Source organism: Coprinopsis cinerea, assembly GCF_000182895.1.
Source record: "Coprinopsis cinerea okayama7#130 chromosome 13 map unlocalized cont3.13, whole genome shotgun sequence".
Lineage (NCBI taxonomy): Eukaryota > Fungi > Basidiomycota > Agaricomycetes > Agaricales > Psathyrellaceae > Coprinopsis > Coprinopsis cinerea.
The window spans coordinates 127248-141754 of NW_003307532.1; the positions used below are offsets into that span (position 1 = coordinate 127248).

Sequence of the window (14507 nt, forward strand, 5' to 3'; positions counted from 1 at the left end):
CGTCACCCGGTGGTCTCTATTCCCCACTACCAGGTAACGTCGCAATGCCCTCGGCACCGTTCGAGCCTCCCCGGTCTTTCCCTTCTCTACACGGCCATGTAGCAGGTAGAGTTGAGAATTGCCATCCACCAATCCCTGTAGCCATAGATCTGCCGCCTTCTTGATGTCCTTTATCCATTTAACCAACGATTCATCCACACCTAACTCCGCGTGGTCAAGAATCTTAACGTCGAATGGTAGGCGCCCCACAACGGTACGTAAGTCGGTTACCCAGCTCCTCTTGCCACCAGCGTCCAACACCAACGCCTCCTCCCATGCCTCCCTCGCCATATGACCCCTGGGCAGGCCGGCGTAATAGCGAACACATTCGATGGAGAGCAAGAGTCGTCGGATTCCAATGGGGAGAAGCCCAGTTTCCGTGTAAAGTATCACCACGACACTGTGCGAGCCCAAGCCCAACATCCGCCTCAGGAACGCCTTCTGTACCTCCTCAAGCTTCTGGGCGTGTGAGGCCGTCACATCCAAAATCACCTCGCAGCCGTGGGTCAGGTGGGGATCGACGAGCGCTGAGTAGAGCCTCAGCATGTGCGGGACTGGTACCCGACCAACAAGGGACTCCAGTCCACATATGCTGACACCGACCCTCCGAGCCTGTTCTGCCTTGACCTCATAGTGATCCGTCAGAAAGCCCCTTGGCCTGGATGACACCTTGAACCCAATGTAGGACTGCTTCTCCGTCACCGATACCGTAGTCCCGCCGAAGTGAAATTCCGGGAGTTGACTGGTCTTGGGGCCGAAGATCATCACTTCGGACTTGACATTGTTGATGACCATAAAGTTGACCCCACACCACCGATACAACCCCGACATCTTCCTCTGGAGGCCCGCCGCGCATGTGGAAAGCAGCAGGATGTCGTCGGCCTGTTCTAGGCTGGTGACTGCCACCGAGCCCAACACTATGTCGTCTTCATCGTTAGGGATGTAGTCGGGGAGATCCGCCATATATAGGACCCATAGAATCGGCGAGCACGTATCTCCAATCAGTATGCCAATGGTCGCTCGAAACGCTTCAGATCTGTCACCGCTATGCTGAGCCACGTACACCATCTCGCGATATAGCTTGCGCAGCCAATCAAACGCCCGACCTCCCGCTCCCCACACCCGTAGTTTGGTCCACAAGGTTGGCTGGTCCGTTGAGGGAAACGCGTTGGTCATATCCACGAAAGCCACGAAGAGAGGTTTCCGAGAGGCGCGAGCCTTGTCCACGGCACACTTCAGGACAAACATGTTATTGTTCGTCCGATACCCCTCGCGAAATCCGTTCTGAGAAGCTGGGAGTAGGTTGTTGGACTCCGCCCATCGCACGAACCGCGCATTGACGAGCATCGTCATGAATTTCAATAGACAGCTCTCGAGCCCGATGGTGCGGTAGCTTTCAGGGTCCCCCTTTGGTTTCCCTTTCTTACACAACCCCACAAGCACCGTCTGGATCCAGGTGGACGGGATCTCCCTCTCCAACAGGCAGCGGTTGCAGAGATCGAGTAGTGCGTCGTTGTCCATCTCGTAGATGTCCTTGTATGAGATCTCGTCTCCACCCCTCGCCGACTGGAACCGCGATCGCAGCTTCTCCTTCGCATCCTCGATCTCCCCAGCCGAGAAGGGGCGCGAAAAGAACTGGTCGGTGGTGTGGTCCTGCGTCGCTTCTCCAATGGTCTCGTCCAGTATGCGATTGGTCGCTCGTTGGGCCTGGTCGAACGACGAGGGCGGCGGGGATAGCGGGTTCATCCGTGCCGGTCGACGCTGCAGCATGAAGACAATATCCCTGATCAGGTCTCCATGTTCCATCCTCCAGCCTCTGGCCGCACCACTCGGCGCCCACTCCGTGAATGTCCGAATGGTATATTCCGAGTCCGAATAGACGGTGAGCGTCGAGTGTCTGTCGCACCGCTGGAGAGCCAACCATACCGCGAAAAGCTCGCCTCTGTTGTTCGACTGCTTCCCCGGAGCCCTTGCAGCGACGTTCTTCCGATTCCCTGGACCAAAGAAGACTCCCGCCCCCGCTCTCGCATGCTGTCGGCCATTCTCCAGGCACGAGCCATCGACATAGACCTGAACCTCGCCCGCGCATGCTGTCACCGGCCCATACAGCTTCTGCATCCCCTGTTCTGGGGCGCTCTTCGAGTCTACTGCACGGATAACCAGCCGGTCAGCCTCCGTGTCACTAGGCAGGGTTGGTTTCTTCCTCCTGCGCCGCGGTTCCCTACGACGCCTGCTGGCTCCAGTCGCACCATTGCCAGCCCAGTCCATCACAACCACCAGCTCCGAGTGGTCCGACTCCTCCTCCCTCAGAGGCACCACCTCCATCGATCGCGTCTGTGTTAGTGCCTCCGCGTTCCCAATAACGTAGTCCACCACCGAACTGCCTATCCCACGATGGTGAGATGTGCACCTGGATGCCTGTTCACCAAATTTTTCGAGTCCATTGAAGATGACGTACTCGGCGTGAGTACATACTCTCAACAGCTCTCTTCCCCTCGTGCTGACCCTCCCACTGTCCTCTGATGTGCGTTTCGGTGCGTGTCGTGGCGTCATAGACGCGGTGCGTGCATTGATATCGCCCATCACCAGCACTGGCCGCGAGTCGGCTTGGAGGAGTTGCATAACTTCTTCCAGTCTGCGAAATGGGTGTACGGTCGCAAAGCTATCACATCGACTGGTCTCGGGTAGGATGTATGCTGCAACCAACACAAGGTGTGGGCATTCCAGGACTAGGATATCCGTGGTCGTCATCCTCGACCGTGTCATAGTAGTGAGCGAAACACCTGCCAAGCAGTCTTAGTCTTAGTCTCGGAGCCTCGTGTTTTGGGCGTTGGCGGGGTTTAGCCGGGCCGTCCCGCGGCTTCGGCGTCGGTGGTTTTGTGTGATGGAAGGCCGACGTCGGATTCATCAGAGGCACCAGAGAGGTCAGAGGTGGATTTCCAAGGGTTTGTTTGTTTGTTGCTTCAGCCTTCGCGGAGGAGAGGAGGGCGAGTCCAAAAAGGAAAAAGGAAGGGTACACACATATGTAAGTAAGAGACAAGAAATTTACTGAGGTACAAGGGCGAGGAAGTTGGTCATGATCAAGGATAGGTGCTGCCCAAAGGAGAACAACGATTCATGAATCATCTTTGCTACTTCTTAGTACTTTAATTATTGTCAGCGACTAACTACTTGATCGGTCGTTCAAGCAATCAATAGCTGCACTAGAAAAGACTTGGCGAAAAAGCGATAGGATTCAGTGAAGACTAGAGTGTTGTAGCTAGGAATAGACCAGCTAAAGACTGAGGTAACTACGCTTACAAGTCTACTCTATATATACTACTTGAGTTGTATGTACTTGTTTGGTCCATGGTCTGTGCGCGCGCAGTGTTTTGTTCAGCTGGCGGGGTATGGTCTCATGACTCATCACGTGTCTGAGTCACATGACATCCTATGTTACTAGCTACAAGTCTCGGCGGGAAAGGAAGGAAAGGTCTAATTCATGACATCACCCCCCCTTAAGGTTCACGTCCTCGTGAACATCGTTGCATTTAGGGCACCACCCTTTTCGGCACTTTGGCAAGTTTTCCGGCATTGGTTCGGCAGTCCCTTTGGGTCGACGGTTTTGGGAATAGGAGGCTTCGAACTTCCCGGCGGTCCAGTCGAAGATTCTTCCGGAAGGTTCAGTGAAGTTCTCGTAGGGTATGAATCGGAGTTTCTTGGTGATCCGCCTAGGTGCGGAAGGATTCTCTCGGTGAAACTTTTCTACGAGTTCGGGAGAATTCTTCAGGTTGGAGGCATCTTCCCACGTCCTCTCCTCCTTTGGATATCCCTTCCAGTTCACCAGGTACTGCAGTTTTCCCCTGTAGAGCCTAGAGTCGTCGATGGATTCAACTTCATACTCTACTTCTCCGTCCACCAGCTCGGGAGGAGGTGGTGGAGGTTTCTTCTGAGAGGGAAAAATGGGTTCGTGGTATGGGGTGAGGAGTGATTCGTTGAAACACCGGGTGTATGGTCTTCCGAAGTCTTGGGGATGGCGAGTTCGTAAGCAGAAGCTCCGACCTTCTTGGTGATCTTAAAGGGTCCGTATCTCCGATCATCGAGTTTCTTGGCTGGCCGCTGCGTATTGATGTTGGTTGCCTCGAGGTACACCATGTCGCCTACTCAGTAGGGCCTGGAGGGTCTCCGTTTCCGATCATAGTAATGCTTCATAGTCTCGGCGGCTCGTTTCAAGGCAGCTTCGGCCTCTTTGCGGATGTCTTTAATCTCGGTGACAAAGTCCTCTGCAGCCTGATTCCGTATTGGGCCCCTTGGTTCGCCTCCCTTGTATGGATGTTGGCCATAGTTCAGGTAGAACGGACTGTACCCGGTTGACTGGTGGATCTTGTCGTTGTAGGAGAATTGGGCCAAAGGGAGCCAGTCGGCCCAGTCGTCCTGTCTTTGGTATGATGAAGATCCGTAAGTACTGTTCTATCTCCTGATTGATCCGTTCCGTCTGTCCATCGGTCTGGGGGTGGAATGCCGTAGAGGGGTTTCCTTCAATGCCAAGGAGTTTCATCAGATCCTTCATGAAGTTTGAGACAAATTGTGGGCCTCGGTCGCTAATTACTTTTCGGGGGAGTCCGTGGTGTTTGAACACATAGTCCCGGAAGTGTTTCGCTGCGCCAAGCGACGAGAGCTCCACATTGGTGGGAATTGCCTCTATCTTCTTTGAGAATCTGTCGACCACTACCATGATGGCATCATATCCTTTCGACTCTGGGAGGGGCCCGATTAGGTCTACCGACACTATCTCCCATGGAAGAGAGGGGACCTCGTTTGGCTGTAGTGGCGCAGCCAGGACGGTTCGACGGGGTTTAGTCCGCTGACACGTGTTGCATCCGTCGATATAGGTTCGGATGTCTGCTTGGATTCGGGGCCACCAGTAGTTCCGAGTGATCAGTTCCTGGGTGCGATATCGACCAGGGTGTCCCGATACCGGGGAGTCGTGGTGGAATCTAATGATGTCCTCTCGGAGCCCCTTATCCTTTGGCACGTACACTCTTCCTTTGAACGTCACGAGGTGTTTGTCGGATTCAATCCAGTCTGGGTCCTTCTGCAGTAGAGCCTTGGCCACCACTTTGTCCCTTCTCTTCCAAGAGCGTTTGACCTGTTCCAAGAAGTTGGCATCTGGTCCTGAGACACCCACTTCGACCCTTCTGAAGAGTTTCTTCCTTCAAGAGGATCACATCTTCATTATCGTTAGCTCCTCGATCATGATCGGCTCGTCGCGAGAGGAGGTCAGCCTTGGTCATCTGTTTCCCAGGCTTATGATGAAGGGTGAAATGGTACTGTTGCATCTCAGTGAGCCAGCGAGCTTGGCGGCGATTCAGCTTCTGGGGTTTTCGGAAATATCCGAGATTCTTGTGATCGGAGTGGATCTCAAAGACATGCTTGGCTCCAAGAAGATACTGTCTCCAATCTGAGAGTGCGCGCATGATGGCGAGCATCTCCTTATCGTAAATCTCGTAATTCCGTTCTGTCGGGTTCAGGGCGTGGGAGATGAAGGCTACTGGTTTCCATTTCCCATCAGGCTGTTGTTGGGAGAGGACTGCTCCAGTCGCGAATTCGGATGCATCAGCCTCAACACGGAACTTCCCAGTGTCATTGGGGATAGCAAGGACGGGTGCAGAGCAGATTCGATCCTTTACTGCTTGGAAGGCTACTTCTTGTGCTTGTCCCCAAGTCCATTCCTTGTTTCCGGTCAGTTCTGTGAGTGGCCTAGCGATCTCTCCGTATCCCTTAATGAACCGTCGATAGAAGTTGGCGAACCCAAGGAACTGTTGAACTTCGCGTTTCGATCGTGGAGTAGGCCAGTCTCTGACAGCATCAACCTTAGCTGGGTCCATGCGTACTTGGTTGTGGGAGACAATGACGCCAAGATATTCCACTTCCTTGGCTTCGAAAACGCATTTCTCCGGTTTGAGGTAAAGTTTGTGCTCGGCAAACTTACTCAAAACTCTTCGGACCATTTCCCGATGTTCCTCCAATGTTTCCGTGAAGATAAGGACGTCATCCATATAGATGATGACCTTTCCAGAGTTGATTTCTTCTCGGAATATGGCGTTCATCATGGTTTGGAACGTTGCGGGAGAGTTCGTAAGTCCGAAGAACATCACCAGAGGTTCATACAGTCCCCTGTTGGTTCGGAACGCCGCTTTCCACTCGTCTCCCTCTTTGATGCGGACATTATTGAAGCCCCAACGGACATCTAGTTTGGTGAAGTACCGTGCTTTTCTGAGTTTGTCTACCAACTCTTGGATCAGTGGCAGGGGGTATCGGTTCTTCACGGTGATGTCATTAAGTCTTCTGTAGTCCTGGACTGGTCGAAGGGAGCCATCCTTCTTTTTCACAAAGAAGAACGGAGAGGCCATGGGGGATTTAGACGGACGGATCCTTCCTGACTGCAGGTTTTCCTCCAAGAAGGCATCAAGTGCTTGTTGCTCTTCTGGATTCAATGGGTAGATTTTGCAGTCCATGGTCTCTGCTCCAGGGATGAGTTCAATTGCATGGTCCCAGGGTCGCCTCGGAGGTAGTTCATCGAAGGACTGTTTTGAGAACACAAATTTGAAGTCGTGGTAATGTGACGGTACCAGTTCTTCAAATGTCTTGGCCTTTTCCTCCTTGGCTTTCCTTTCAGCAATTTTTCCGGATGTCGTCTGGAATGCTCGTAGTCGGATCTCGTGTTGGATGTCTACCACGAGAATGTGTTCCCCATCCTCAAGGTCCTCGTATTCGATTTCCTCTGATTCAGGGTCTGATCCGACAAGTGGGGTGCATTCTATAGGACACCGGTTGAACTCTATCGTACCAGCCCTCCAGTCAATAGAGGGGTTGTGCCGTTTCAGCCACTCAAACCCAATGAAGACATCCGTTTTCCCTAGTTCGGTTACTCCAAACTCCAGTCTCTCGATGTGGTCTCGGATTTTGACGTGGAGTTCAACACATTCAGAGATAGCTCCTCCTGCGTTTTCCGTACCATCGGCATTATAGACAGGGATGGGAATGGGGAGCTTCCTTGTTCGGATGTTGTTTCGTCGAACAAAGTCCCTGTCTATACAGCTTCCGGTGCAACCACTATCTAAGAGTCCAGAAGTTCGGAAACTCCGCTTGTCGTCTAGGGTGCTCATCACCATGTCTAGATCCAGCTGGTTGCCCTTATGGCCACGAATGAATCGTTTAGGTCGAGCCATCTCCTTTAGGGCTTCTACAACTGGTCCGTCCAATAGCTGTCTGAGCTGGGATATCTTTTCGTCCGTGACCTCTTGCCTTTTCTTGGGATGCACCCAAGACATCAGAATTCCTCTTGCCATCGAGGGATCTGAGTCGTCAAGTCGTTGGGCTACCCATTCTGCTGAGCCCGGTTCTACTCTCTTTCCGTAAAATCGCGCATTGTCCCTTTTCGATCGTGCATAAACATCATGTGATTCAAGTTCCGGCATATGTACATATGGGGATCGAACAAAGGTACTTCTATCGACCGGCAGGTCTGCGCTCACTCCCGGTCCGTGTAAAAATCCTCGAGTGTTTTCTTCAGCGCGGCACGTTCATCCTCCGTGAGGGTTCTGATGTCGATGGTTCTGGTGTTAACTTCTGGGTCTTGTGGGACAGTCTCGGCTAATATGTCCTTTCTGGTGACAGGTAAAGCAGAGACCCTGTCGTCGGTGCGCATCGATGTCCATAGCGTTTGGGTCAGCGGGACGAGGGGGAGGCGGAGTAGGGGTGGATTGGGCAGTGGGTCGGAAGGAAGGGAAGAAGGGCCTTGGTGGAGGAGTGCTAGTCGCCTTGGGAGCAGGTTTTTCCGTTTTGAATCTAGCCTTTTCCCGTTTACGAATTCGGTACTGGCGATCAAGGTTAGCAGCTCGCTCCATCCATCCGGCAAGGGTCGTGGGAAGGTTCTCCTGGTCATGGCACTTGTCCAATAGCCTGCCATTCAGCCCTCGCTTGTATTCCTCGATGAGTGCTACTTCGGTGTATCCAGAACGAGTCATATATGATCGGAACTCGGTGTTGTAAGCCTCACAGGAGCGATCTCCCATCTCGATGGTTTGAATGGCTAGGATCGCTTCTGCTCGGGAGTTCTGGACCTGGAAGTGGGCGAGGAAGGCCTTGGCGAAGCCCTTCCAGTCATCGTAAGCGAGGGTGTCAGCGATGATCTCGGCCCGTTGAGAATTTGCCCATGCAGATGCCATGCCGTTGGTTCCTCCTTTGATCTTGGAGAGAGCATAGGAGATTTGTCGTAATTCATCTGCTTCTCTGATGTGCTTGAAGTAGAGGACACAGGCATCGAGGAAGGCCTGGGCATCTTCCAGCTTCCCGTCGTAGGTTTCGGGTGGGTCCGGTTTGGTCTTGGGCTTGTCGGCTCGTTGGGCTAAGGCCTCAGAGACCTGGGTGTTGGCAGCAGCTGACTGGGCCAACACCTCTGAAGCTTGGGCAAGGGCTGGCTGGTAACCGGAAACGGCAGCCACCAGGTTTGCCACGCTGTCGGCAAGGCTTCCCAGGGCTTGGTACATGTAGTCCCAAGCGGAGACCTGCTGACCTTGGACCTGGGTCTGGTCAGGCTGGAGGAGTTGAGGGGCGGGTTGGCCGTCATTGGCAGGGGGTACTTGTAGGGGGGAGGGGTGGGTGGACATGGTATCGTAAAAAGAACAATGGGCTCGTGGGCAAGAGAAAGAAAAAGGTAAGGTAAGAAAAGCTAGACTATCTCCCGGTTGTCACTGTGTTAGCCACACAGAGGGGAGCTACACTACGTGCTTTGGACCTAAGTTCCGCAGCTCTCTTGGTTGCTGCCTTCCTACAGAAGGGGTGTCGCCAAGGATAACCTACTGAAAGGGGAAAGAGAAAAGGAACTATATAAGGGAGTAAGTAACGCGAGTGGGGTTGCCTTGTTAGGGCGGAGGGCGATGAGAGACTCGAGGGTGCCGGGGATAGACACAGTCGAGAAGGGGCAGTCTTTAGCTAATGTCAGCGACTAACTACTTGATCGGTCGTTCAAGCAATCAATAGCTGCACTAGAAAAGACTTGGCGAAAAACGATAGGATTCAGTGAAGACTAGAGTGTTGTAGCTAGGAATAGACCAGCTAAAGACTGAGAGTAACTACGCTTACAAGTCTACTCTATATATACTACTTGAGTTGTATGTACTTGTTTGGTCCATGGTCTGTGCGCGCGCAGTGTTTTGTTCAGCTGGCGGGGTATGGTCTCATGACTCATCACGTGTCTGAGTCACATGACATCCTATGTTACTAGCTACAAGTCTCGGCGGGAAAGGAAGGAAAGGTCTAATTCATGACAATTATACATTGCTAAGCGCTCTTCTGAATCCGTCGAATTCCACCAGACGAGCCGTGCTTTCTTCTTTTCAGCCTGCCACCCATGCGAGGACTCGTGTCCGTGACTGGCGTACTCTTCCTTCACAACAGCTGAAGCAAGATTATTAGTATACATACATAGTGAAGGATAACCGGTGAACGGCAAGAATATAACCTCCCGTTCGCGTTCATTCTCTTCAACCACACCAAAGACGTGTTTTCTCGCAGTCATTTTTTCAACACGTACCAAGGGGTCCCATCACCAAGGATTGAGCCTCTGGTATTGTCAGAACCGGCGGCTTAATTGACAGCAGAATAGGATTACTAGCAGCTAGGTCCTGATAGTCGACATCCCCACATCCCACGCCTGGAGCCTAATCCTGCACCGCCCCGGCATTACCGCACCTCAATACGAAATCTCTGTCGATATGAAGGCCCTGGTTTTCTAACCGACTTCTCCATCCAGAAAGGTCACCCACCATCCTTTCCTCCCCTTGCGAATAAAACTCGACGCCCACATACTCCAGCTGCGCCACTGCCCCTTTCCCGCTCGCCCGAAACCGTCCTTCCAAGAAGCGCATCAAGCCATCCTCCTCGAATTCATCACGGAATGGGTGGACCGTCCCAAAATCCAAGTACTTCAATCGAGGGAAGAGACACTGTGCAATCCCTTCTCCTCCAAGTTCACCTTCCTCTTCGGACGGTGAAGGTGTAAGCTTCTCCAGGATCCAGGCTGTCAAAAGTGCCGGACGCTCGGAGAGGTACCAGCATTGTCCATGATTCTCCCAGTCGAACTTCAATCGTTCGACGCGGGTCCCACTCCCACCTAGAATCTCTAAAAAATGGAGGAGTTCCACCTGATTCCGCAACAGCCCGCTCAACTCGACCTCTCTGAGGTTTCCCAGATTGTCTTTGTTTGCCCTCAGGAAAGGGAGAATGGCACTCTCCAACTCGGGACCCAGGTTGGTGTTGCGATACGCGAAACGAACGAGGGACGGGACGGAGATGGTCGTCATCCACTCGGGAGAGACCGTCAGACCGTACAAGTTGTTCGCAGTTTCGATGCGGAAGTCTTCAAGGTTCGTGAACGTCTTGGGCTTCAGATTCCCCGTGATACTACATGGCAGCGGGGTCGGAAGAGCCGGTGCAAATCGAAATGACAGAGCTCGGAGATTGGGGCACCTGGAGTGCACAAAATCGATGGATCCCGGTTCCCACCCGAGGACCTCCCCTTTCTCCGACGCCTGTAAATCGAGTTCCGTGATGCCTTCCCAGTTGATTGGGAGGTCCTGCAGTGGAGTGTCTCCGAACAGGTTCCAGAGGACGAGGGAGGTGAGCGTCGGGAGCGCGATTAAGCCGCTTTCACCCAGCAACTTCCGGCCTGGGGTGCGGCTGTAGTACGGAGGTGCGTATTCGAGTTTCTTCAACGATCGGAGGCTGTCCTTGGGGACAGAAAGCAGTTTGGACCGATAGCGCTCAGCCAGTTCCTCTGGAATGGAAAGCTGCGCCCAGTGACTCGTGAAGCAGCTTTCGCAAAGTTGATCGACAAGCTGGTGCGCTACGTGCCGCTGTGGTACAATCAGGTCACGACTATCGTCGATAATCGATATGGATATCGAGACATCGGTACCAGCAGCCAAAGTGAGCCAGTGGATAATCGCAGCTCTTTGGGCCTCCAGTTTGTCGATTCTCTGATCGATACCGTCGGCGTCAACGCGTTCGCCATAGGAGCTGACGACCAATTTGAACGAAAGACGGGACCAAAGTGTGGGTGTTGCTTCTGCCACTGTTTTCCATTGCTTCGAGACCCTGGTGAAGAGAAGTGGAGGATCGAATGGGGACATAGCGGACGGAAACCTGGGAAGGCATAGAAGGAATATCTCTCCGAGAATTTCGGGAGGAAGGCGGTCTATCATATTATTGGCTGAGGATCCGGATTGTGCAGAAGAGGCCACAGCTGCCATGAAGAGAGAATGACGTTGAAGGTTCGGACAGATGAGAGTTTGAAACAGAGATTTCAATTCCAAGGCAACCGGATGGAGCTGCCAAGCCAACAATCCAAGAAGTCGCCGCTTCAAACCCTAAAGCCGCTGGTTCGGCTGACAGTATGGGCGCCTAACATAACGTCCACGTTGAGGCTTCATGGCACTGGGGGGCTTACATTCGACCTTTCTCTACCACACCTTCCCGCCGACGGGTACCATAAGCGCCCAGCTTTCGCCGGGCTATCTCGGGATTTATGTACCATCAGATGCCATCACCAGCGGGGCCCATTTATCTTATCAGTTTGACATCTGAGCGTCATGCATGCTTCGCTCTGACGCTGTGCTCTGAACCCTCTCAGACTCTAAGTCCCTTCAAGCTTTCGAGGAGCCCATTCCACTGGCTAGACATGACTAATTCTTCCCAAGTCGCTATCTACTGCGTAATTGAGCCTTCCGGAGACCAGGGCGCTCTGCACGAACACATTCCCTGAAGACCAGTACTAGATTCGATCCAAAATCCAGCTATATGGTGTCTTCCTTCCTGAAGGTTGATAATGCAGCTGGCTGAGACCCTGAAACCCCACTTCTTCTTCCATCCTCGTCCTTCTTCAGGGACCTAGCTTGGGTTTCCGATCAAAATTGCTCTTCCAAATCCGTAGAACAATGGAATTTGTCGTCCTCTGAGATTCAAAATATGTTGTCGAGGCCGTTCAAACAGAGAGCTCCTGGACAGGCCCAACGTAATGAATCGAAAGCTTGGATTTCGATATCTCGACAGGAAGAGAACAGCGACTTCCTTATCACCTCATGTCTCTTGCTATTTCTCATGAAGACCGTCCTCGGAGGATGCAGGCGATAGGAAGGCCAAAGCATATGTCGCAATCCACCGTTTTTTGCTAGCTCGACCGTGATTGTCTTCGCGGTCGTCAAGATATCACGTCGCTACCACTGTCCGTTCCGACAAGATTCTCTTCAACTCATCTTAAACACCGTCCCACCCCCACCCCGGACGACATCAACTTCTGCTCGAACACACGGCGTTATTCATCGCATCATTCCAAAGCGATTAATTGCGGCCCTTCCAACCGAACTCGAAGCGGGAACGTGCCAACTTGACTTTATTAACGACATCAAAACCAACATCTCCTGGGTCGTACTTGCCCTTTTCGCAAGAGAACATTAGTACCTGCAAGTACAAAGCCTTGTATTTTTTTCCTTCCCCACATCTCTGACGCCGCACGCGGATGTGATAGTCACGAAAACAGGAACACCACTCCAACCGAGGTGAGCGGGTCCAAATTGAAAAAAGCGCGCCGCTGGGGTCTCACATTCCGAGGATCTTTCCCATCAGCAGAGCCCCTCTTCCTTTGTTCTACGACATTTCCTCCCCGTCCGCTACTATGCACCCGTTTGGAAGCAGAGAGTCGACTCCTGCGCTCTCGCCAGCAAGCACCTCAGACTCACTACACACTGCGTCGTCGCCGCCTTCAACGCCGCTATCGTTGCTCGCTGGGGCCGAGCTCCAATTCCGCACCTCGACCAAAGGCTTGATCATTCCCCGCCCCAACTGGACACCCATGGACCCAGCAAAGCGCAAGAAATCGCACGCAAAGCGTAAACCAGAAGGCCACATCGCTCGAAGCCGCAACGCCTTCATCCTTTTCCGCTGCGAGGTCGTCCAGCAGAAGATTTTCGAGGCCGCCGTTCGCACCAACACTGTCAATGACGTGCTCCAATATTTCACGGACAAGAACGGAAACCCGGCACCGCCGCCCAAATACAAGTTCGTCAATGGGAGGTGTATCATCGACCACAGCCAGTTATCGTGCTTCGTCTCAGGGCTCTGGAGATCGCTCGAGCCGGCCGAACGTCGTCCATGGATCGACCTCGCCGAGAGGGAACGCCAACTCCACCAACGAGAATACCCAGGGTATCGACACATAGTCGTAAATCCACGGTCAAAAAAGAGCAAACGGGGCGCTGAACGTGCGAAGGAGGCGCTGGATCGATGGTGGCCGTCGACCCGTCCCGACATCGATCGTCCAAGTTCATGCCCACCCGGGAAGGAACGCATTCCATCGTCGGTCGCGGACAGTCTGCAAGTCGGATTTGGCGGGCACCTCACCACTCGCGACGATCTCTCTGGCTTTCGGCGACCAACACGCGTTACGCTCTACCAAGCCGTCACCGAAGAAGAGCGACTTTTTGAGCCCATCCGCGCGGCTGCGGTTCTGCATCCCGACAAGAGGATCGCCATGTATAACGCCCACCGGCTGTTTGGCTATCTAGCAGATGACAAGCGTTCGAGAACTGTGGAGAAGGTGCCGTACTCGGCGAGGTTTGGGGAGGAGGTTAGAGGGCAGGGCTGGAATTCAGACTCAGAGATGGCGGATGGGGATGGAATGTCGGATTCGAGTGATGAGAATCCTGTCAGCTGGGGTGATTGGCAGGACACGTTTGGAGGGAAACCCAGATCACCAAAGGTGCGTGGTAGCTTCGTTGTCTGCTTGGTCAAGTCATACTCATCCTCGTGTTCCAGATAGTTGACATTCCGCTCGAATCACAGAGCACGCTTCCTCCCCTTCCTCAAGTACCGCCCTCATTTACGGACCGGGACACCTACGGTCAGGGTGCACCCTCGTTCAGCGTACCTTCATTCAACACATCCTCATTCGACACGCCCTCATTCGATGTCCCCTCGTTCGACCACTTTTCTTTCCAGCAAGCCGACCACGTTGCTGCACCCGCACCGGTTCAGTGGTCGCCAAATTTTTCGTTGGGCAATTTCTCGATGGGCGATTTCTCGGCGCGCAGTATGGAAGACGACATGTGGGCCCCCAATCGACGGAACTCCTTTGCCACCATGGCCATGGACTTTGCCCACACGCTCCCTGAGCTCTAGGAAACTCTTTCCATCCTCCACTACGCGCCACCCACCGTTGATTCCACCGACTTCGCCTTTGTTCCTCACGAACTTCAGACACGAACTTCACGATCCATTGTCCGAGCCACATTTTCATCAAGTTTTGTATGTATTCATATCACAGCACGTATCAGCACGGAACATATCCCAAACCCTTCGCCTTCGCATGTAGCAGAACCTTTGTCGATGACGTCTTCGCCTTTTCCCTTTGTATATTAGTCCGGAGAATA

General features: G+C 53.1%; 3 protein-coding genes across 3 annotated transcripts; 1 reads left to right on the plus strand and 2 right to left on the minus strand.

The window, feature by feature from the left end:
* Nucleotides 1-9307: 9307 nt before the first annotated feature.
* CC1G_15766 (hypothetical protein) lies at nucleotides 9308-9601 on the minus strand (the record flags this gene model as incomplete). Its single annotated transcript, XM_002910001.1, has 2 exons — nucleotides 9308-9480; nucleotides 9508-9601. The coding sequence occupies 2 exons, from the start codon at nucleotides 9599-9601 to the stop codon at nucleotides 9308-9310; spliced, it is 267 nt and encodes an 88-aa protein (XP_002910047.1).
* Nucleotides 9602-9743: 142 nt separating this feature from the next.
* On the minus strand, nucleotides 9744-11213 carry CC1G_05597 (hypothetical protein; the record flags this gene model as incomplete). Its single annotated transcript, XM_001838064.1, has 1 exon — nucleotides 9744-11213. One exon carries the CDS (start codon nucleotides 11211-11213, stop codon nucleotides 9744-9746), a length of 1470 nt encoding a protein of 489 aa, XP_001838116.1.
* Nucleotides 11214-12754: 1541 nt separating this feature from the next.
* CC1G_05598 (hypothetical protein) lies at nucleotides 12755-14256 on the plus strand (the record flags this gene model as incomplete). Its single annotated transcript, XM_001838065.1, has 2 exons — nucleotides 12755-13837; nucleotides 13894-14256. 2 exons carry the CDS (start codon nucleotides 12755-12757, stop codon nucleotides 14254-14256), a joined length of 1446 nt encoding a protein of 481 aa, XP_001838117.1.
* Nucleotides 14257-14507: the final 251 nt, after the last annotated feature.